At 35.2% G+C, this 25,883-nt stretch overlaps 1 protein-coding gene across 7 annotated transcripts in view; it reads right to left on the bottom strand.

Moving 5' to 3' along the window:
* The window catches only part of FOXP2 (forkhead box P2), a 260,784-nt gene that overhangs the window by 130,802 nt on the left and 104,099 nt on the right, over positions 1-25,883 (bottom strand). For all 7 annotated transcript variants that reach the window (XM_047095807.1, XM_047095808.1, XM_047095809.1 and 4 more), the window contains one exon: positions 22,504-22,593. In XM_047095807.1, coding sequence (XP_046951763.1) covers positions 22,504-22,593 — 90 coding nt within the window. The remainder of the gene's footprint in view (positions 1-22,503; positions 22,594-25,883) is intronic.

The following is a 25,883-nucleotide window of genomic DNA, read 5'->3' as shown; positions in this document are numbered from 1 at the left end:
ATAAGATCTTAGTTCAATTTTATAAATGCAGCACTCAAGGAAATGAAATGAACTTTTTAAAATTTGGGGTTCAGAAAAAGAAAGGAATGCTTCGTACTAGATTTACTGGATATTGCCCCTTTCCTTGCTATTTGGGGCATTCAGAATATAATTTCACAGATGATATATTTTTCTTAATGTGATTTTCAGACTCCATCTAATGGAAAATGCCTGGTTAGGATTAAGAGACATAGTACAGATGTTAAGCTACATTTGCATGCAATTATTTCTAAAACAAATGCCAGGGTACAGAGTCTATTGAAATGGCTTTCAGGACGGCTGGCACAATGTATTAAACCAGCTTCCAATTTCTAAGTAAGTCAATATTCTGACTATTTCAAGTCAAGACACTGAGCACAAGCATAAACCTTAGATTTTTTACCTTGACACATTGTCCAAGAATGTATGCACATAGGGTTAGAGCCCAAGGATTCAGGGTAGGGATTTAACATTTTTTAAAGAAAAAGCCTTTCTTGCTTAATTAAAAAAAAATGCACTTTATGTATTAATCTCCATATCTGAAAAAAATCAAAATTACTATGAAATAAGTTAAACTAATAATTTAATAGGTGAAATAAAACAGAGAGTAATGCATTAGAAGTGCTGTGTAGCTTTCAACTTGATTCAGGGTTTTGTGTTTTTTTTTTTCAAAAACAACAAAAACTATCCATAAAGTTATTAATTTTTTGTTAGTAGAAACCTTAGCTTAGCTGATGGTCTTATAGTGATACACTTTTAAACATCATACTAGAAGTAAGACACTCTTGTTTAAAGTACTTCTGAAATGCATCTATCCTCAACTTTAACAGATACATTATAAGTAGTGAGTGGCAGGACCAAAAGGAGCCATTCACCGCCTTCTTGGAGGAGGCGCTAACCCTACATGTCCTTGGAGTCGATGGACTGGGCAAGACCTTTAATTACCCCTCAGGAATCTTTTCCATAGAAATGTATTTTTGGATTTGGACTTGACTCCATGAATGAAGTACGCAGAGCAACTGCTGTATCTATTACGCATCACGACAAAACACTGAATCATACTTTCACTGGTCAAAATTCAGAAAGTATCAGCATCTCCTTTACCGTGTGCTTTACTCCTCATTGAGGAGCAATTGAAATCATGTCGCCCTAGGAATTTACGAGGGGACTAGAAGTTGTGGCAGGTCCTTTTCTGATCCCTGCAGGGGAAGCAGCAGCAGCCCTTGGATCAGCTACTTTTTATCCGCTGTTGGTCTCAGTGGCAGCTCCTTTTCTTGCCAATAATGATAAATGATAGACTCTTTAATGAGGAATAGAGACTGCAAGCTGCACACACAGAAGCTTATCTTGTTGGCATCTCTGATTATAATTTGCTCCCTATCAACCTCTTCTCCCTCCTGACTGCGATGTGAGGTAGAGAGGAAACCTTAAGGAAGAGGATCAATTATTTAAAAATAGTACTCTTTCCAACAGAAACTCTTCCCATTAGGCATAGAAAACTCTCATGATGCCAAGAGAAACTCCCGCAGAGTCCCAGCTCTGCCCTGCACTTTTTTTTTTTTTGTATCAAAAGATTATTCTACACATTGTTGGGTAAACATTTAACTGCATCATCAAGTCCCACTGCATTCTCAACAGTGCCTCCCAACAGGTGGAGATGATGAAGTACAGGACAGAAAGGAATATTGGAAGTCAGAATCACTCCAGTAGAATCTTTTAACCATAGTGGTGGCAGAGACTCCTCCAGGGAGTTTCCACTCATTCCCCCATCTCTTCCCTTGCAAACCACAGCTTTATCGCAGTCACAAATGGATCTAGATCCTGGACAATGAAGACAATCAAGAAAAGGCAGGATTCCTGTTTCATACCTCATCATCCTTGTTATTTTAAACTTGTTTTCCAAAAATGAAAAATTTGAGAGACCTTTTGGACAGCAATTAAGAGGCATATGCTATCAGTGATTAATACCAGGATAAAAAGCACAGGAATTGGAATCAGACAGACTTGAATTCATGTAGCAGCTCAAACTACCAGCTATGTGACCTTAGATAGTGTAATTTAACCTTTCCAAGCCTGTTTCCTATTCTGAAATAAGACAGCATAAATAAACACATTATCGGGTACATCAAGTGAGCACTGAATATATATGGTAGCCAAGTGAAATAAAATCACAAATGCTTTAGAATCTCTCTTTTGTTAGAGAAAAAGAGGCATTAAAAAAGAATAGGAACATGAGAAATGTGACTTCTCTAACATCTCTGGTTGACGCCTCAGCTTTCCTTTTCAGTGGCTTAGTCACCTATTTAGTTATGATCACCCACAACACCTGTCACTAAAGGCCGGATGGGGACTAAGATAAAGCCCTTTATTGGGCAGGGGAGTCTGTATCACTACACTGAGCAAGTACAAAATCCTCACACAGATACATGAGTGAACTAGTAGTAAAAGGCTGCTCTGTATTCGCAAAACATGGTTTAAAATATCAAAATTAGTGTTTGACACTTAAAATACGAAAATACAATTGAAAGTAACTAGATTCCATGAGGTAAGATTATAATTAAAATAAATATAATGTAACTTCTCCAAAGAATTTATTTTTGAGAGTTTAGGTCCAGAAAGATGGACAGCTGAGATGTGTTCTGAATTAGAAAAGATGGAAGGAGAGCAAAAGCTATCACAGTAATCACCACGCATAACAATAGAAAAAGAAAATAGTAGCCCAGAGCCAGGATCACAAACTTGCACAAAACCACCAGGGCTATATATGTACTAAAAATAGTATAGAGTCGCCATTTTTTAAATGTATTAAACAGTTTACCAGGAAAGAAAATGTCAAAATTTTAGAATTGTGTTGCTATTAGAAATTATTCATTTCTAAGCCAGGACCATGTTTCATTATCCAATAGCTGCTCTCAAGAATGAAGCTAATTTACATTTAAAATAGGAGTACAGTCTACTCTTTAAAAGCACAATGGTAAACACACCAATTTGACAATTACATTAATATGAGTATTTGCATAATCTGTCTTCCACACCTGTTCTTAATTTGAAGCAGCTGCAGGACAAATCACATCACACTAATCTCAATGGGTATGTGTGTGTTCCAAACAGTAATGCGCGCATCTTATTTTTCGAAGATCTTTTATTTTTTAAATGTTTCCTAACTTTTAAAATTTTGACGAAAGTTTTATACAAGCCATAATATTTATTAGGTCAATATTAATTAGTGGAATAAGCATAAAATCAAATAATAACATTAATTAGAGGAATAAGTATAAAACCAAATTAGTGGAATAAGCATAAAACCCTTACATTATTGGCCTCCTCTGTTTCAACATGTGAGAATACTGATTTTTATTGCTGGAGGCTTTTTTTATTTTTTAAGTAACATGTAACATGTATTTTATATACAACAAAAAGGATTAAAAAGAACAATAAAAATATATCTAGAAAACTTCAGTAAGAAATATAACCAGAGAATCAACAGCAAATGCATTAATGGAGAATCAAGCAATAGCTACAAATGATCTGGAAATGTGTTTGCAACACGGATAATTGTGGCATCTTTTGGAACATCTTTTCTAAACTGGATTCCATTTATGTTTTAACAAAACTATATCATAATTTAATGAGCAGAGATTTACTTTCATCTTGTAAAGGATACACTTTGTTTATGTGTATTGAAATATATACTAAGTGCCATCAAAAAGGAAGTCAGATTATTATTGTTACATATTCTTCTACTTCATGTATTTAAATCATTCAGTTAAGATTCTAGCTGGTAGAATCTAAGAGACCCATGTAATCTGTCAACAAAACTGTCTCTCTTTAATCTTCTATTATGCATGGGAAATGAAATTAGAGCTTTCTAAAGATGTTATTTATTTCCTGAAAATTGAATGAGAGCATGAACAGTAATGAACTAGAGCAATAGAGACGATCTGTTTATTTACAGGCTGTTGACTTCCATAGAAGTAAACATTGAATGCCTCAATTCTTAGTTCAGTATTTCATTCAGAATCCCATTTTTACAAGTGCTTTCATTATAGTAGAAGATGAAAATACTTAAAACATTCATTGTAGCTTGCATTTCTATTACATTTTTTATGCTCATTATTTACCAATTCTCAGCATAAGAGAAACTGAGAGTCAAGAGTTAAGTGATTTGCTCAACTCTCAAAACCTGTACCAGCCTTATAGACCAGGCATTCTGACCCCAGAATATTCTTTCTTATCACTCAGAGCTGGTTTTCAATTGAATAATAGCCATTAGTATAAATAAACAGGAGAAAACATTTTTAATAACAAAATATTTTAAAGTTTCTTTTTTTTTTTTCACTTCACAGGATCTGAAATATTTCAACTCATGGCTTTAAATGTACTAGAAAACACTTTCTTTTTTAATTTTTATTAATGTTTATTTATTTTTGAGAGAGACAGAGACAGAGCATGAGCAGGGGAGGGGCAGAGAGAGAGGGAGACACAGAATCCAAAGCAGGCTCCAGGTTCTTAGCCATCAGCACAGAGCCCGACGCGGGGCTTGAACCCACGAGCTGTGAGATCATGACCTGAGCTGAAGTCGGATGCCCAACTGACTGAGCCACCCAAGCACCTCTAGAAAACACTGTTTCAAAAGTGACTATAATAAAAGAAAAGAACTATTTTCTATTTAGATAAATATAGTGCAAATTCTTACCGAGAACCAAGACTCTAGGAGCAGAAAAATGATTTTTATTACTATATAATTTCAGCAATAAAACCAAGTTATAGTGATTGTGAGAAAAGCAATTTTCACAGTTGTGACCTCTATATAATTATATTTCTAAATATTCCTTATTTTATTTTTCTTCATTAAAAAACTTACATATATAATTGAGCGCACAGAAAAGTACTCTAAACAGATAAGCTGGCATGTCATGGGGCATGTGGAACATAATGGAATGAAAACTATATTTGTATGTAATGAATACGCAATTGTATAATATTCTAACAACAAATTTCACTTTTTCTCTGAGTATCAGAATATTTTAACCTCAGTAAATGAGCTGTAAATTTCTAAATTTTAAAATAATCTTGTTTCTTTTTGTTTTTGCTATCGACAAAAACTAGCTTATCAAAGTTAAAAGCTTTTGACATGTAACTGTAAAGAAGGTTGATTTTTTTGTAAATATAAGCTCCTGAAAAGGTCTATTCTTTTGCTAAAAATAAAGGATTAGGATAATAAACTTCTAGAGCTGCAGACAAAGTCAAATCTTCTCAGTTGACAGAAAAAAGAAAATGAGGTTACACAACTAAACTGCCTTCTCCAAGCTCACACAGTTAGTGAGTGATGGAGCCAATCCTTGGATCCAAAGCCTCTCCTGACACCACAGAATCTGACCTCTTCTCTTTATTACAAAACCTCAACTGAACACTGACAGGTCATTTACAACACGTTCATGCTTTTCTAGATCCGAAACTAAGCTATACTCCAATGGATGAATATACAAATAAATCTTACATGTAAGAGTTCTAAAAACTATAAAACTGCATTCATTTCTAGACTGGCAGAATGATACCACACGCACGGATGCACACAGAAATGCAGGTGATCGCATATATACACGTGTTAACACGATCACCGGGAGCTTGGAGTTCAGGTGAATTTCAATTGTTCATATTTTTCGGAACTGCCTGAATTATTTTTTTTGTGAGCACACATTGCTTTAATAATCACTCAAAATTAGGCTACTTGCAGATTTTCAATAAAACATAGAACAGTAGTTATATTTTTCATACAACACGTTAGCTCCTAAAAACCTTTACAGACATGAAGATTCATCATATGAGTGCTCTGATTTTTCTTATTAAAACAGGGTTTATACTCTTGCCTTAGTCTCAGCAATGCAGAAATATAAATACATAACTACCTATGGCACGAGGTTTCTTTTAAATGTGAAGAAATTATTAAAATACTTTTTTCTCCTTTTCTTCTGCTTTACAATCGGAGTAAAAGTAAACCCCCTTTGTGATTGGCTCTCCCATTTTCCTTTTAATCATCTCTATCCTATTACTTGTTATGCTTAGACTTGTTTCCATATTTCTCAGATTTTGGAACTCAGTCCTCAACAAATTTCAAGGAACCACAAACAATGCCTTAGGAGGGACAAAAATGAAGAAAACCTTATTCTGCTCAGTCTGTGAGTGATGGCTGATTCACTAAACACTTAAGAGAAAAGAAAAATCCAATTTATTCCATAGAATGCTCTAAAAAGCCATAACTGTCAAGCAGCGTTTTTTTTTTTTTTTACCTTAAACCACTGAGTTTTGTTTAAAATGGCTTAGAAAAATGGTTATTATCCTGAATTTTTATCTAGCCAGATTGCCAACTCCCTTAGGGTAGGAACATTTTGAAACCCCTATGGTACCTGGTGCCTGCCTAGCAAAGTGTCTAACACACTGAGGGCATTCAGTCATGTTTCTTTGATGGATTGATTGACTGAGGATGTAAATTCTAATACACGGAAATACTGTAAACCACTTTTGAAATCTTACTGCTCTTTTGTTTTTTGCTTGTGGTTTTTCCATTGGAGCATGATAATCATTTGTTTCATATGAAATTATAGAGAGTAGGCTTTTCAATTTATATCTACATTACTCCTGAACTCTCTTCTTATTAACTAAGTATCTAGTTGAATAGAATAGGAAGCAAAAAGGTAGGGAGTGGGGAGAAAATATATTAGCCAACCTTTAGTTTAGCAGTGCTGGAAATTATTGAGTGGGAATGCCAAATAAAATAACTACATCAATTGCTTAAGTAATCATTTCTAATTTGGTTTAAGAAACATTTCTCACTATCAATTATGTCGAGAACAGATGTTTCCTTTAAAGCAATTTATATTGGTATGACATTGTGAATCAATGCTATTTTGACCCTTCAGTGATGGCAAGATACATCTTCACGTTGAGTAATTCATTTATCAGTGCTCCATCAGAAACTTGGGTTCTTACTGCACACTGCGTCAACAAGTTCATGTATTCTCAAAGACTCAGGAATCACTAATCAGAAACCACTTGAGTCTCTTTTTTTTTAATGCTTATTTTTGAGAGAGAGAGAGAGAGAGAGCGCGCGCGAACGAGCTAGCAGGGGAGGGGCAGAGAGAGAAAGAGAGAATCTCAAGCAGGTTCTGTACTGTCAGCACAGAACCCATGTGGGGCTCAAACTCACAAACAATGAGGTCATGACCTGAGCAAAAATCAAGAGTCAGACACTTGGGGTGGCGCCTGTGTGGCTCAGTCAGTTAAGCGTCCGACTTTGGCTCAGGTAATGATCTCACAGTTTGTGAGTTGGACTCTCTAGTCAGGCTCTGCGCTGACAGCTCAGAGCCTGGAGCCTGCTTCAGATTCTGTGTCTCCCTCTCTCTCTGCCCCTCCCCCCCGGCTCGTGCTCTGTCTCTCTCAAAAATAAATAAAAACTTAAAAAAAAATTTAAAAAAGTCAGACACTTGATCAACTGAGCCACCCAGGAGAACCCCCCCCTTTTTTTTACTATATGTACATACATCTCTGTATTTCATAGATTGATTTCAATATTCTAGTATTTATTAAAGGGGTTGCAAAACGGGTCCTGCAGGTCAGAGTGGGGGAGAAAGGGAGGGAGAAAGGAAAAGGAAAAATTGTAATAAAGAAAGAGGGGAAAGAATGTTAAAAGGGAGAGAAAGAAATGTACATCTTCTTTAGAGGGAAATGAGCTCTCAAATATTATATCTTTCCAACTCTTCCCTATTTCTTTGCACCTAGTCTACATTTAGCTGCCTGCACTGGAAAGGTATCAGGGTTTGATCTTCTGGCCTAATGATATGCAAAATGACCACTGCAAGTAAGTATTAGAAATAAAATGAAAAGAAACCACATACAGGAAGAGCAAGATAAAAAACAGGTAAACAAATCCTTAAAAAGATCATAATTTTACTAGGGAATAAAAATAATATGGTCACTTGGCTTACTTTGCTTTCAAAATTTATGATGTATTTTGTTTTTAATTTTAACGTTTATTTATTTTTGAGAGACAGAGACAGTGTGTGAGTGGGGGAGGGGGAGGGGCAGAGAGAGGAAAAGACAGAATCTGAAGCAGACTTCAGGCTCTGAGCTGTCAGCCCTCCATGTGGGGCTCAAACCCATGAATTATGAGATCATGACCTGAGACGAAGTCGGACGTTTAACCAATTGAGCCACTCAGGTGCCCCTATGATGTGTTTCTCAAAGGAAAGTTCATTATACTATTTCTTTTGTTTGAAAGATAAAATCAAATTTCACTAATTCCATAAACCATGTATTTTGAGAAGAAGATGGACTAAGTTCATTTTAATTTCATACTGGATAATTACTACAAAGCATGTAGGACCTATTAGAGAAGGTAAGATTATTAAAAATCATTACACACTTACAGCATCTCAGATCCAAGCCAGTGATTAAATCTTATTCTCAAGGTGCCCTGGATCAAGGGCTGACACACAGTCAGCAGAACAATCCCAGTTTGGTGGGGCATAGTCACATATAGCATAAGGACCTCCCATTCTTACTCCCCCAGAAAGGTCATCCTTCAACCAGACAGGCAGCCAAAGGCAGGAAGAGAAATTTCTGCCCTTCCTGTCTTCCTACCTGTCCCCAAGCTGAGAATTCCTAAAGAAATTATTCATTCATGAAAAAGGTGACCTTGTAGTCAGACAGAACTTATATTCATCCCTGGATCCTTGAGAAAGTTACTGAACCTTTCTGGCCCTATAATTCCTCATAGGTAAAATAGGAACAGCACTAACCAATTCTGGGTTAGGTAGAAACACAATGACCAATCACGGGTAAAGTACCTGAAACCCAGAACACAGCAGGAACTCATACATGTCAGTGGAGCTGGAGATGAGGGGAGAACAAGCCTTCTCCGAACTTCTACTTACCCCACAAAGTTCCTGTTTTCTTCTAGTGTGGTGGCTTATAACACAGATAATTGCAGAAAATACAGAAAAAGTATGAAATACATCTTTTATCTTCACTATAGCTGGAAAGAAAGTCAGAACTTTCTTGAGCTTTCCAGAAATACCACAACCCAATACGTAATAGCCAAATGAAAATTTTTCTCCTGACCTTAACTTATTTAAATTTCGGCTTCTATGACTATTTTTTTAATCACCCTTCAAAAAAAAACACTGTTTCTCTACACGCAATATATGCATATGCTTTACTTATTTAAACTTCTCAGTATTTGTTTCACTGCCTATGCATGTTGCACCAGGGTGCGTAACCAGCACTGTGGAGCATCAGCAGCAACTTCCGGGAGGAGAGGCATCACCTCTGCTTACTTGATCTAGCATTGTGCCTTACTCAGTACTGAATATATACTGGATCTGTAAGAACATTTTAGTTATAACTAAAAATATTAAAGCTTAGAATTAAGTCATATAACCCACTCATCTTTAGTCACTTTAATACATAGGTTTGTGTCTTTCTAAATTTTCCCAGAAGAAAAACAACAACAATAACAACAACAAAACTTGTCACTGAAGTATCTCAAGTCATAAAATCTCTTTTCACATATTCCTTGGGCCAAATGAGTTGGCACTAACATCTATTGTAAACTGTTAGTGGCAGACACCGTTAGGTGCCTGCTGCAAAATCTATCGTTCCTTTTTCTCTATGAAAAGTTTGGGTTTAGCGTAACAAAGTACCTGGTCAAACGTAATCAATCAGCTTCCCAGATTCAGTTGAAGCAATGTGTTCATGTGACACTGTTCAGGCCAACGAGAAGGAAACAGAAGCTACTATGTAAGGCTTCTTGGAACACTTGTTATTAAAGGGGCTCTGATTCAGCTTGCACAAGCTTATTTGTATTTTGCCATCCCCTTCTTTCCGCCTGGAACATGCCTGGAAAAGGGGCAGCCATCTTGTGACCATGAAGACAAAGGCTACACAGGGGCAGAGCAGGAGGCTAAAAGAAACGTTGGTCTTTCATGTTATCCTTGAGCAGTTGTACCAGCCAAATATAGACTGCATATCTAAGGAGTTCATGCTTTATGAGAAAAATAAATCTATATCCTTAAAAAGAGCAGCTGACAAATTCCATAGAAAATTAGGCAGTATTTCAGTGGAAATATTTGAAATTCACATGGCTAAATCAATAGATACGATCAACGCATAAAAGTTATATGCCAATAAATCATACAGAAAGTATAGTTCTTTGATGATATTTGAAAAATCCTCACATCTCATTTGTAATCTTGTACATTTCTGGTATAATTTTGCTAAGCACACTTTTTACTTCCAGTTCCTTAGGAAAAGTATCATTGATATTTAGCAGGGTTAGAACATTGCTAGTACAGAATAATCAAGCAGTATATCTTGTTCAAAAAAGAAAAACAGAATAAATAGGGGGAAAGAGCTTATTGCAAGCAAAATATTATGTATCTATAAAATTAATAAACCAGAAGATAAAATCAGGAAAGAAAATATTTAAGAAAAGATAAAAATGAGAAAGAATTGTTATTGTTAAATAAGTATATTACATGCTATCTACACAGGAAAAGGAATCGGTTGAAGTATTAGTCATAAACAGACTGCCTAATAGAGCTAAGACAAGATAAATTAGCAATGTGAGAGGGGGGTGGGTAATGTGACCTGATTCATGCAACTAATCTAATCATGTAACTGAATCTTTATAACTAACATATATGGGATGATAAAATAAAAATACGATATGGGTTCTCGAAATACACATGGGTGAGGGATTATTTCTCTCTGAAGAGTCAGAGAAGACTTGAGGGAATAGGGCCTTAAATTGTAGGAGTCTGGCAACTAAGGTAGCAGGCAGTGGGTAGGTAGGTGTGAACGACCTTCCAAACAGATGGGAGGAATAGAAACCAGGGCAAATAGGTATCAAAGTTCTTATGGTTCATGTCACCCCAGAAAGTGCCTGGTATATAAGAAACAACCTGTAAATATCTATGAATGACTGAATAAATAAATATACAGCATGTTCAGTGAGCAGTAAGGATTAGATCATGGTTGTGATGTATCAGGTATATGATGATGTATAGCCTTTTGTGCCATGGTGAGAGGTTGAAGAAAAGGGAAATTTTCACATTAGAGCAGAGGAATATGACCCAATTAGATCAGAAGGGGTTATATCTGGACACGGTAGAACACAAATCAGAAAAGTTGATGAAAGCATTGGATAAGGGTTGGGAGAGATAAATAATTTCAGTTTAAAACAACTTTAAGTTGGCATGCACCAGCGGGCAAGTGAAAAAAACAAATCTGGAACATGGCAGAAAGGAGAAACTCAATTATAAACTAGCCCTGATGAATGGACTCCACACATTTACCCAAAATGCACTATGTGCCAGACACTGGAAATGTGAAGATGAATAAGACAGAGTCCCAGCCTCCAAGTAATTCTGATTCAGTGTGATACCTATAAAAATAGAAGTAGGTATATGACATAGAAGTAATATATAGAAACGAATAATTAAATCTACATTGTGTGTGTGGCAGGAGAGAGTATCAAAAGAGACTTCAGAGTAGCTGACAACAAGAATGTAAAAGGTACCCAGAAGTTTTCTAGATGAAAGTGGAGAAATGCATATTGAGAAAAGAAGGGCAAGGTCAGCTTTGTGGAAACACGAAGCAATGTTAGAGAAACTGCCGCTCACATACCACGTAAAAAGTGTGTGGTGAACAATGAGATCAGCATGCGAGGGCCACTGTACCAGACAGCTGTCTTTGAAGACAATGAGCCTTTTCCTTAAGGTTCTAACACTGAAAGGGAGGCCAACTGGACATAGTGCATATGTTGGAGGACTTTAGAAGACAAATTGTTTTGATCAAAGATATAAGAAGAGAATGAGTTCATTAGTGAAGATTTTACTCATTGAGAGTACTGATGAGAACTGATTGAAAGTAAAATTCTGAAAATATTGTTGGAAATGATCCTGGATTATTTGGAAATTATCCATTATCCATGGATAAGTGGAGAGAGACCTCTCAAGACACCTAGCCAGGGGCCTTTTGAATTAGCTCAGGTTTAAAGACATACACACACACACACACACACACACACACATAAAGGAAACAAAACAAAACACAGGACAGGATTCAAAGGCTGCTGAATCTGGTAGGAACATGAGGTGCCATTATTTCAGCATTTTTCATTGTGTAGGTTGAAGAACAGAGTTCCAGACATTAAAAGGACACAGTATTGTAATAAGAGAATTCGGAATCAGTACTTTTTTTTTTTAATTGTCAGAACACTTATTATTTTTTTAGCATTTATTCATTTGTAAGAGACAGAGAGAGACAGAGCATGAGCATGGGAGGGGCAGAGAGAGAGGGTGACACAGAATCTGAAGCAGGCTCCTGGCTCTGAGCTGTCAGCACAGATCCCAACTCAGGGCTCGAATGCACGAGCCGTGAGATCATGACCTGAGCTGAAGTCAGAAGTCTAACCGACTGAGCCACCCAGGCGCCCCCAGATTCAGTACTTTTTATTACAGGGTCCCACTGTTTCAGAAAAGTAGTTTGGGATTTCTGCATATGACTCTGTGGACCAGCTGCATTAGAATCTTCTGGAGAGCCTAAAATACTTTGATTTTTCCAAAATCCAATCCCCTCAAATTTTTACTGAATGGTCTTGGGTGGATCCCCAATTCTCCATTTCTTAAATGTTTTGAAGTATTTCTTGGATTTGAGAAACACTGGCCTAAGCGAACTCTAAGACTGCACAGGAGACTGATGACAGTTATTGGAAATATATTCTTCTATAATAAAGAGAAAAGTATCAATGATGCCCCAGTTTTGGAGAAACTAAAACTTTAGTCATATTTCAATCACCAATTAGTATGTTTTAAATGTCTGTTACATGCTTGGTTCTATGGGAAGAAGGTGGAATATGAAGAGAATGATTTTATTGTTTGCGGGTTGTTTTTGTTTTGGTTTGTTTTTCCAAAGATATTCTATTGAAGAATTTACTACAGTTCTTCTGTAAGACAACAGATTTTCCTCATGTCAGCACATCAGTGCTCAGTATGTTCCTTGGTTTGTCACTTGAGGACTTGCAGTAGCACTAGCAGAAGACATCAAGGTGGCAGCTTTTACAGCAGCACAAGTGTCAGCATTAGAAGTGTAAGAATGTATACACTGTGCAAAGGAATTTTCTATTTTGTGTTATAAAAATGCTTTACTACTAGGTACTGCATGTTCTGTGTCTGTATGGCAAAACTATAAAAATTGGCATGATCAAACAACAAAGCCTTAAAAAAAAAATAACCACCAAGTAAGCTGGTTGTGATTCAGCTGTGAACTGAATGTAAGCAGAGACTCTCATTTCAGGGATAAAATATGAAGCTCAGAATGCTTAGGCCAGTTAACAACGCATGGCCATTAAAATAAAGCTTCTACTCATCTACTGAACCTCTAAGAGGTCTTTTCATTCCTAAGACACTGCCTTCTTACATGCCCCTAAAAAATATTCCAGGCAACTTCTACTCTGAAAGAGTACTCCAGGTAATTTATTAATGTCATTGAGATTTAAAATGAAGGGGGAGAAAACGTTTATATTGAATGCCTTTCCCAATTCTTAAAATATCAGCAAGTAAGGTAGGGGGAACTTGTTTGTTCACTCTGGATTCTTCCTCATATATGCTAGAGTATAAGATCTAGCAGAATGGGCTCTTAAAATTCACAGACATTGAGGATTGGTCTGATAATTTTCAAACCACCAAGTTCCAAAGTTCCAGGCATTCCACTTCTGTAATTTGTCAGGCCATGAAAATGAATCAAGCATGCTGGGGGGAGGCTGATCCATTCTTTACACGGCTGACTTCTCATATACATAAACTAACTTCTCCACCCCCATGATTCTTCTATTATGAATGTATTTTGCTGTTCTCTACCTATTCTCACCAATGTAGGAAAACCTGTGATGTTAAAAAAAAATTCTTTCTTCTTTAAAAAAAAGATATTTTGAAGTCAAGAAAGAATTTTTATTGAAAGCTGGAAGCGATTCACTTATGTTTCAGTTTGCACGTGACAATGGTAGCCTAATTCAGAATAAGAATAGTATTTGGAAAGAAGCCTGCATAGACCTCTCCATATTTTTGAACTGGGAATTTCTTGAATTTGAGGGTTCATGAAGATCTCAGGATGCATACCTTGTGAATGTCAAGGGTCTACTATAATTAGTTCTCATGAGTGGTTTCTTCCTCATCTAATCAGAGAACATAATTTTCATCTTAAAAAACCTACTACACTATAGCAATTTATTAATATTTATTAAGTGCCTTTGGGAAAAGTAACTTAGTGCCCAACCATAATTTAACTTAAAATCGTGTTAGATTCTTATAATGAGCTTATATGATTTTCATATTAAGGTAGGGTGGCTTAAATATTTTTGAAAGAACAATTCATTATACCTCTGTTTGATCATTTCAAATGCTGTGCTTCCAAACTCAGCATTATTTAATGAATTATAATCAGCACAACCTAAGATCTCCTTTAAAAACTGGCCATTTAATATAACTATCCCAAGCAATTCAAGTTTGAATATTCACCTCTCAATGAGTTTTCTGGAAAATCTAACAAAAGGCTTTAAGGAATGATGTAACCATTCTGACGGTGACTTTTAAAGAGCCACCTGTAAATGTCTGTCATCAGTAATGGGATTTCTAGCAGTAAATGAAAGGCTCCAGGGTTCCAGGTCCATCCAAGTGTCAAAGATCATCAAGAACTGAGTTGCTTGCTTACTACAACTACAACTTAAAATCGCATAATGGAAACTTCTCTTGGGGCAAGATAAGAACTAAATAGTGGATACTGGACTGTAAAAAGGAGCACAGATTTTCTATTTTGTTTGTAAGATGATATGCTACAATATCTTCTAGGTTCAAGATAGAATTGAGTAATTACAGGCATTTAGAGTTACTCTTTTCTCAATATGGGACTGAAGGGACAGAGATTAAGTGAAATGGACAAGACTACATGATGAGAGAAAAGAAGAGGACAATAAAGGAAGAAACAATATAGTAGAAAAGATGAAGACAGTGGGGAAATTTTAAGAAAACCAAGTGGAATACAGAATGCAGGATGATCGAAATATATGAATAGAATCCACTGAGGAAACACAAGGAATCTTAAATGTAAGCGAATTTCAAAATAATTTCACTTTTTGTCTTTAATCATGTACTCACACTGTTCACTTTGTCATTCAATTTGGCTTGTATAACACCTCCAAACATCTTAAGATAAAATTCACAGCCTAAGTCTTAAATCCTATGGAGAGCTCCCTTAACAATATTAATGTTCTATTTCTTTCTTCCTCACTTTAGTTAAGATAGAGAAGGCAAGGGAATATGTTCTTTGAATCCTAATGGATTACACAATGGAACATGTGCTTTGGTTGGTAGGAAAAGAGAAAATTTAACCTCCTAGAAAGCAGTTTTCTTCCAGATTAACTTATGGGAACTCAGTATTAGATATGAAGTATATATTTACTTCATTTACTTATACAAACAGAGACAGAGCAATTTGAGAAAACAGAAGTATATTTACTAACTCTCAATTTTCTATTTAACATTCTTGTAAAAGTAAGTTTTCTTTTTTCTGATTCATTATTTGATCACTTTAGTACTCCAGATTCTAAGAGTTACTGGTGAATGACAAAGAAACTAGGGGATCAACAATCACCAATGTTGCAATTCAAAATTTTATGTATGAAAATGCTCATCTTCATGGACATTGCTTGATATGGTTGACAAGAGCCACCTTTTAAAAGCTCTTCCTTTCCTTGACCTTCGTTGATAAATGCTAATTTGGTTCTTCTTTTCCTCTCTCTCCCTCTTTTTATCCTTCTGCTTCTTTTTCTTCTTGCTCTAAAAAATGTGGATGTTACTGAGCTCCTCTTGGTAAATCATCTTTGTCAGAAATCTCCACTTTCATGGATTCATCTATCATTTCTGGATTATTTCACAAATAGTTGTCTCTGGCTATAATCTCTCTGTCAAGTTCCAATTTTCTAAAAGTTTGTTACTTTATTTTATTTTTTTTTTAAATTTTTTTTAATGTTTATTTATTTTTGAGAGAGAGAGAGGGGTGCAGAGAGAGAGAGAGAGAGACACAGAATCCAAAGCAGGCTCCAGGCTCTGAGCTGTCAGCACAGAGCCCGATGCGGGGCTCGAACCCACAAACCGTGAGATCATGACCTGAGCCGAAGTCAGACGCTTAACTGACTGAGCCACCCAGGCGCCCCAAAAGTTTGTTACTTTAACTTACTTTTCTTGCCATCAGCTCAAACTCCACATGCCTAAGGATCAATTCATCATATGCCTATTTAAATAATTTTTTAAAGTTTATCCTTATTCCAGACCCCTCGCAACTCCCCTCCCCCTAAACATCCTCCAAATGCTCCACTGTTGATGATATTCACAAAGCACTGCTTTGATCATATCACCTGCTTATCAAAAGCCTTTAAAGCCCCTCCTACCTAAACAATACAGTACAGACTCCTTATAGGCTCCATACCATCTATACAAGTATTTACTGAGCTTTATTATTCACCAGGCATTGTGAGGCACTGGAGATGAGCAGGAAATTCATGGTCCCTGCTGTTATAGAGCTCACAGCCTTGTAGGAAAGGCAAAAGTTAAAAAGTAATTTTATGAGGGGCACGTGGGTGGCTGGGTGACGCCTGGGTGGCTCTGTAGGTTAAGCCTCTGACTTCAGCTCAGGTCATGATCTCGGTCCGTGAGTTTGAGCCCCTGTGTTGGGCTCTGTGCTGACAGCTCAGAGCCTGGAGCCTGCCTTGGATTCTGTGTCTCCCTCTCTCTCTGCCCCTCCCCCACTCATGCTCCGTCTCTCTCTCTTGTCTCTCAAAAATAAATAAATGTTAAAAAAATTAATAAAAAGTAATTTTGTGTGTGGCAACTGTGAAATATGTATGTTGTGGGGGCATGTAGGAGGGGGAGATACTTTAGTAGTACCTAAAACACTCAGTGCTGCTTTCTTATAAATAAGGCATATGTAGTGAATAGTGAAAATTATGGACAATTGAAACCATATTATAGAATATTTATCATAACCTTGGATTAAATATAAAATTTCTGGAGCTGATCATAACAGTAATTATTTATTAACTCATTATAAGTGCAAGAATTTACGCTAGTTACTTCACACAGTATTCTTTTTAGTCTTCACAACAATCTTGCAAGATAGGTGTCCTTTGTCCCTTTTTTAGAGAGGAGGTAACAGCCTCCACGACATGGACTCCAAGGACTCTACCTACCCAAAATCTTCCTGATTAAGGACAAAGTAGGCTTCATACTCAAAACGTATGTTATTTCTCCTACATGCTATGACTAGATGAGATACAAGTTTTCCATCGAAGCATACTTAACAATGATGGACTGGACATCCTAGACCCTCCTCCACAGGGTGTCAGCCTTGAGCAGCTGGCCACGGGTGGCAACATCATCATATTTTAAGGTTGTATTCTATAACATTCTTGTAAAACTGCTTATTTCATGCTGGCTTTTAAGAAATGCTCTGTACTTTAATGGGAAAATTAGTACCACACAGGCATAGTCTGTCCTTGTGAATAGTTTTTAAGTTAAACTTTTTAAAATTTATGATTTATGAAATAAAAACAATGTATTCGACTTACTGCCTATCTTTTTGATACATAGAAAAAATAACAAAAAAACTTTAAAAATATCTTGTTTTCTACATCATAGTGCATTGCTCTACTCAAATCCATATTGCAAATTTTTTGATTTTGTTACTTTCAGTATTTGAAACAAGATGTTTTAGTTTCCTTCTAATTCTTCCATACTAGAAATCAGAAATTAGGTTGAAAAGGAAATATTCAACATTATTCTTTACCACTGCATGCACGAACATTTATAATTTCCTAAAACCTAAATTATTTATCAGTGTCTAATTCCATATCCTACAGTTATTATTTTCTTCTAGAATATGTATTTCATTATTTATATTTCATACTTTATTCTTGGTTTATTCCGAGAATATGAAATTTTACAAATGCTGAGTAGTTTACTGCAGAATTTCTTGTTTTGTCTGCTGATGTTAATTTTAACATTTCAAGTTGAAGAAGTAAAAAAGGTAGAAATTTGCTAAATTGTATTATATCACAACATATTTTACTGTAGATTATTAAATAAAATACATAGGTAAAATCATTCTTTGTGTAGCTTTTGTTTCTTCTAAAATCAATTTATAAAACTACTTCAAGGCATTAAAAAGAACAAAGTTTCTTCAGATATTGCACAAAATGATACTTGCACAATGGTTTCCACGCATACAGGATTTAGTACGTTGATTCCAAAACATTATTTTTGGCTATGGCATGTTAGTAAACAAGTGCTTTGTAACTGAAAACAAACAAACAAATAAAATCTTAACTCATAAACTAATACCCAACAAGATACAGCTATTCCTGAAAAATTAAGATGCCTATAACTTGATTAAAAAAATAAATCTTAAAGCACATATTGTAATATTTTGTCCAGCAGTTAAGCCCAATGTCTCTATTTTAAAAAGATGAGTGGCTTCCTTAACTTATTTAACTGGTTTGTGGCAGAGTCAGAATAAGACCCTTAAGTGTAATTCACTTTTGCTTTTTATTCTTCTGTTCTTGAACTATTTAATACAATTATTTAAAAAATATATATTTTAATTACCTATTGGAAAAGAGAACCTTATATTAGATATTAACCTACAATGAAGGAAGTGATTACAATACTATATACTAATATTCATCTAAGATAGCAAAGCAATGTCATTTACCTTAAATTTACGTCTCTGCTCTGCACAGCTGTTGAAGAACCACAAGTCTGTCTCATGGCTGTAAATGTAACAAGAACAATAATGCGACCAATTTTCATACCTAAACTAAATTAAGTAGATTTGTCATAGGCTAGAAAACTGATAATGTATTTTACAAAAAATTTAAAATTTACAGATTATGGAAGTGTGCATGTGTGCATATGCAAATGTATGTGTGTGTGTGTGCGTGTGTTTAAAAACAGTAAAAGAAATTTACTCTTTTTAATCTGGAAATTAGTTTTATGAGATTGAAAGCATTACTTATTCTCTTTGGCTAACTTTTCTTTTTATGATCCACTATGGGTAAACCAAGCCTAGGAAGTTCTAGGAGTAGATATAAATAAATATCAGAAATCAAGACAAGAGGCTGTCTTTAGCCATTATAATGTGTTTTCTGGGGTATACAGTAAGCATGTAAAGAAGAAACATCTGGTAATGCCTAGGTTAATATCAGCTCCCATTTGCATCACAATCTTTATATATTATTCATCAATATGTCATTAATCAATGTACCTACTGACTGGACCTATTCAATTGGTGTTTTATGGAATGAATAGAAAATGTAAATATGTTTCAAATACATATATTCAGATATCTATACATGAAGAGTGAAATTATTACTACAATCGGTACTCGAGCTTGTCAGATGTGATTTTTTTCTTTCCATTTTGTATTAGATAGGCTAATATCTAAGTCATCTGTAGCACAAAACCCTGAAAAAATGTAAATGAAAAAGTAATAGCAGATAAATACTAGTCTGTTGGAAATAGACTCTCTACCATGTCACACTTCAAATCTGGCTACTACTTTTCAACATTTCAAAGAAATCAGTTGAGTATAACAAGACCTAATATTGTTCTTGTGACTTGAGCCATCAAAACAGATTTTTTTATCTCTATTTTTTTTCAAACCTTATAAAATAGTTCTCCATCAAAACTATATTTGAAAATGAAAAACACGTCCTTTCTTTTGGTCCTCTAAAAATGTGTTATGTATGATAAAGCACAAACCACCATGATCTATTATCAGCACCAAATACCTAGCCTTTATAAGTGCAGGTTTTGAAACATGTTCAATTATCTTTATTCATTTTAAGAGATAATCTACACCAACTCTATTCTGAAAGATTGGTTAAACTCTTTGTTAAGTAGAAAAAGAACTAGACTGAAAAAAAATCGTCAAAGTTTTAAAGTGTTAATTTCATATTTTATGGTTAAAATTTTTAACAAAAATATGCAACCCCTTCACATAAGTGGCTAATAGTGCAACTCACATTAAAAAGCATTTGCAGATGCAAGGATAAGCATCACCTAATATCCTCATTTGACAACATATGCAAACTAGGAAGATGCTGCTAGGTTTGTAACACAATCCTAGTATGTTTACAGTTGCTAAACTTATCAAATTCTGTGAGATACTAAAACTTTAGGCTCACATTATATTAATCGCAGTGTATAATTTGGTGAACAGGTAAGTCTCCATTCATTACTTCTAAATTCTCATTCATAAAAACCAACTTTTCATTCCTATGACATTTTGGCATTAGACCTGATTAAAATACAAAATAATAATAAAATGCTATAGTTTTATAATTTATACAAAGGAGATATATTAATATGCATCATAAAACACTAAATATAAGTGACACAAGAAAAGTCTGTGGTAATGGTTAGCACTTGAAATTGTTAAAAGATATTTAAATTACTTTCAATCATCCTTTCGCAATAAAATAACAAAATTGAGGACTTCCGCCCGAAATTTTATTTATACAACATTTGGTACATGAGCAACAATTTCTTATTTTAGAGTCATTAATATTCCTACATTATATGTGTGTGCTTTCCAAGAAAAATTATGTATATTTTAGTTAAACAAAGTATCAAATCTTGCCTTCCAATACAACAAAAAAAGAAAGACAAACTAAAGCCCAACTATTCTTTCCAAAGATACCCTGGTAACCAGCAATAAAGAAGCTTCTACTGGACTTAGCTTTGGGGAGGAAGGAACAACTACTTTGTCTTTTTTATCAAGGGGCATGTTAAAATAGAATTAGGACAATATGTAGTGCTTTTCCCAAAGTCGAAACAATAAACTCCTACCTTTGGCTTATGCTGCCAGCAACTAAACCTCCCTTGCTATGCCAACAACAGTGCAAAACTCCCATTCTGAAGCTACAGTGAGGAAAATATTTCATTTGCTATCTTATGTGACTTCTATGCAGATTTTTCTCTGTCATGTAAATGTATGGAGAGGCTCCCTTTGACTAAGAGAATTTGATGGAAATACTCCAATCACTGTCATTTACTTGGGGAGAGATGATGGTGAGGAAAGTGTGTCACCCTAAAATTACTGATTAGTTTAAACAAAAGAATGTGACATTTATTTTTTTTAAAAAAGTTAAAATGAATCTTAAACTCAGGCTGATTCACTACAACTTTTGCAATCATGGCAGACATTTGAACTTTACACGGTTGGAACACAACCCCTCTCCACAAGTCCTCCTTCTTCCCACCCACCTCCCACGAAAGGGCTGGTTCCCAACAACATATATTCTGATCTCAAATTTCTTTAGGGACCAAAAATTTAATCCAGTTTTTAGGGAATAAGTAGTTTCTGGATTGTGTAGATAAGTAGCCTGTAATTCTCTGTCATTCAGAAGGCCATCATGTAAGATTTAATTACTAGCATCTGGGAATACACCTGAAAATGAAAATAGACAGCTAGGCCATTAAAAAAAAAAAAAAAAAAACAGAAAAAAAAAAAACAAGCTTGTTTTGTTAAAATAAAGGAACAAGAAGGATGCTTACTTTTTTTTTTTTTTTTAAACTAAGCTTACCTTATTAGGCTTACATATAACACAGGATTCAGGAAAAACCATTGCTTATCTTTCAACAGAGCTGATAAACATTTTGAAAGATGTTTTATGTAACTCCAGATTCTACCTTCCAAACATTAAAAAAAAACACCCTAAAAATTCTTCTTCTCCCCAAACAATGGCCTATATACCCTGGGTAAGACTATATGAAACGGTGGTTAAATTACATAAGAAAAAGTTACTTGAAAGGACATACATATACTATCAGTTGCACAGGACAAACATAGTGAATAAGGACAACAAACTCCAGAATGTGTTTTTATAACTGTAGCAACAGCAATAACTCCTTGGCAAACTCAAACAGTTTTTCTGGCAACCTTGGAGGTTTTCTGCATTTGTCACTTGGATACAACTGCGGAGGTTGTCTAAGACTGCTTTGTCTCTTTCCACACCATCTTACTATGGCTTTGCCTTTGGAGAAGAAATTTCACATTTTATTTTAACTTGTGAATAAAATTCTGTTAAAATCCCACAAGGGAGTTTTATACAAAACTTCTTATGCCTACGTATACCAAATGTGGTTTCTACACAATTTTTGCAATAAGTGGCCTTGTACACTTTTGAAATCTATGGAAATAGAAAATATTTTTCTCTTTCCAAAAAGTAAAATGGGCTCTCTTTTTGAATTAAAATTATCAACACATGCAAATGTAATAATTTTCTGAATGTATACAACTGGGTCTGCACATTTGTTATCATTATGAACATCTTTTAAAATAAGATCTCAAGGACAAGAATGCTTTACTAACCTGCAGTGGTCTCTGTTTATCACTGCTCTTAGGAGATTTCAATCCACTTGTTTGCTGCTGTAAGAGAAGTTGTCTAGCTGCTTGGAGAGCCTAAAAGTAAAAAAGGGAGCAATATCTAAATACTTTGTTGAATGGTAAATTGATTATCAATAATTGGCTATTCCTTGGTTAATAGTAAAAGGCTTCAATGTATGACAGCTCCTTTCCCATCCTCCCTTCTAGAGAGAATTATTAAATATCTTCTAATGTGAAACAAAAATTCCACATATAACACATATACAACTTTACTTAAAGTCATGGAGATACATGGAATCCTGCAGGAAATAAAGTTAATTTGTTTAAAGTGCTTAAAGAGGAAAAAATCATAAACTGCATCAATAACCTCATTTCCACAAGGAACTTGTCTTTGAGTGTTCAACTAAAATGCCCACTCCCTTTTAAATTATCATTCAATTTGCATTTTCATATTACAATTTTGAAGCAAAAGCAGTAGACTTCAAGTGTTACCGGAAGCTGTAATTAAATTTGACAAATCAACATCAGATTATCTTGAAAGTGAATTAATAAGGATTTTCACCAAAGATTAAAAACACTTTTTTTGTACTTACAATTCAAGGGGAAACCTCTCCTTTGACAAAATAAAGTGCAGTTTTAATGCCAAATAAAATTGAGTGGTTTTCATTTGCATTCTTAGCAAAATCAGAGAACAAAGAAATTACCACTCAACCAATCAGGTTTGTTTCTATGTGTGACAGAATACCAATCAAAATAGAAGATGTTTTCATTTATTTTTATGTTTTTTTTTCCCATTCAGGAAAACAAAACTTAACATAAGAAATTAAGCATTTCATTTACAGGAGGAGGGGCAGTTTGGTGAGTACACTATATAAACTTATATAAAAACGAATGTCATGAAAAAATACATATTGAGATGCTTTTAGGGTAGCAGTATAAATTAAGGGAAAAAAAAACTTTTTAAGAGCCTCTACTTTGCAAACTCATTTTTTCTCTCAACAACTGAGTTTAATGAACACTAATGATGAAATTTCTCAACACATAAAACTAAAATAAATCATTGCCCTACTCTGTTCTTCATTGTTTTAGAATACAAGGTAAATTTTTCATGATGGGAGAATATCTTAGATCAATATTCTACTATCATAATTGAGATTCTAAGCTGATAAAAAGTACAATTTTGATTGGAATCAATGATCTGGTTTTTAAGAGAGTTTCTAGTATCCATGACAACAGTTGCTTTGACAAGATGTGCATATGGCATTACACTGCCAGCTGGTGTGAACAATGTTTGAACTACTGCATTGAGATGCTGAGCAAACAGAAAAAGTTGCCACGTCTTAACCCTCGGGGAAGGCAGTCATCCCCTGATCAATTATGAAAAGACAGAGAGAGGGCTGCTACAGTCTGGCTCCAAGCAAGTTTTCTGAGAAGGCAGGCAGACATAGAAACCAAAGTAAACAAACTGAAGGCACTATAGCACCCTCCCCTAACAACGCTGATTTGTCTTCCCGGAGCAGGATCTGGCACAGTTTGTAAAGCACACTTTTTACATTTGGAGACACACTCACTCAGAGCAGCAATCTTTTGTTTTTTCAATTTTTCAAGTAATTACTACCTCGATGTTTCTAAGGATGGCACATTCCAGTGAACTCAGGCAATTTCATGTGAAGTGCAGTTTGACAAATAAAAGACCAAGTAAAAAAAGTCCCCAAATACTTTATCACAAAACTTAGTTTAAAAGATTTCATTTAACATTCTAAATGATACAGCTTCACTTTTTAAATCACAATTTATAAAATAACTCCAAATGATATTGTGCAAGTGGAAATTACCATAGTGTGACTTAGGCTGTGTCTATGTGAAACTCTCAAGAAAAGAAAAAAAAAAAATCCATCAACTATTTTTGCCTTTGTTGCCACAGTCCACACAAATTTTGCCTCATCTTTTTCATATAACTGTTTTTTCCCCTTTTGTGTACACACAGACTTATTGAGTTTATATTTAATTCTGTAGCCATTTATTATTCTTAAAGGATTCTGCTGAACATAGTTGTGAATCTTGGAATCATGGACGGCTGGGACTAAAAGCAATCATAGAAATCATGTATGCTGATGCCCTCAGTTTAACAAATGAGAAAATGAGGCCTAGAGTAATCAAGTGTTTTGTTCAAGGTCTCCCGCTTCCAGGCCAGAGTGCATTCTAGTGTGTTGTCTCTCTCTGTTCCATCAAAGAAACAATTAGATGGCAATGGGTAAAGCTGGAGTAAAGGAGCACATATGGCGCCATAATGAGTGATTTTTACCTATAAAGAGAGCATATTCATTTATCCAAACCTAAAAGAAAAACTAAAATATAATCTTTTTACATTTGGATTTGTAAATGTTTGAATGGAAAAACTACCATGGAACACAGATTGTTTTTATCGCTGAGTGTTCCTGCCATCCTTGACTTGGATATCCTCGACCAATACCTGATGGAACTCTAAACTCTTGGAACCCTCTGATCATTTGACCAGTTATTACAAATAAACTGAACAATTATAGAGCTGGACATAAGTCTTACACATTGTTTAGCTTAGCTTTCACAATTTCCAGACAAGTGACTGAAGCACCAACATGACAATAACTTGATTAAAGTCACAAAGCAGTAGCATCGTTTGGTCAAAAGTTCAGGCTTGAACTTCTAAGCTGTCTTCCAAGCTTAGGGCCCTATTAATGTCACCATCCTGCATGATACTCATTCAGCTCAACCCACACAAGAAACCCAGTGGAATAGGCAACACCCAGTGGCTATAGAAAGACACTAGAAAATTAGATTTATTGAAATTGCAGCACATGAAAATTCCCTGGACAAAAGCATACGTGTACATGTGCATGTTTTTACAGGAGTAATAGTAATAGTAGAATACCACAGACAGCTGGCTAAACTTTTAAAGTACCTTGGTTTCCATGCACATTGAGAGTTATCTTTAAAATAGTCCAGGATCGGGGGTGCCTGGGTGGCTGAGTTGGTTAAGCGTCTGACTCTGCCCTAGGTCATGATCTCATGGCTCATGGGTTCAAGCCCCGCATCAGCTCTGCGCTGACAGAGCCTGCCTGGAGTCTGCTTCCGATTCTGTGTCTCCCTCTCTCTCTGCCCCTCCCCTACTTGTGCTCTGTCTCTCTCTCTCTCTCTCTCAAAAATAAACGTTAAAAAAAGTTTTCTTTTTAATAGTCCAGGATCATCTTACAGTACAAATTCTTATGAAAAAGAGCCCCTCTCCCCTCCTCTCTAAAATAAAAAAAATTAATTAATTAAAAAAAAACATTTGCCTATTCCAACATTCTTTTAGTAGCAGTAGAGACTGCCGTAGCAAACATAAA

The sequence above is a fragment of the Lynx rufus genome, unplaced genomic scaffold (assembly GCF_022079265.1).
Source record: "Lynx rufus isolate CCGP_SWC_20201006 ecotype Redwood Valley unplaced genomic scaffold, mLynRuf1.p SCAF_4, whole genome shotgun sequence".
Classification (NCBI taxonomy): Eukaryota; Metazoa; Chordata; class Mammalia; order Carnivora; family Felidae; genus Lynx; species Lynx rufus.
The sequence above is the reverse complement of the archived record's forward strand: the minus strand, read 5'-3'. Positions and strand labels throughout refer to the sequence as shown.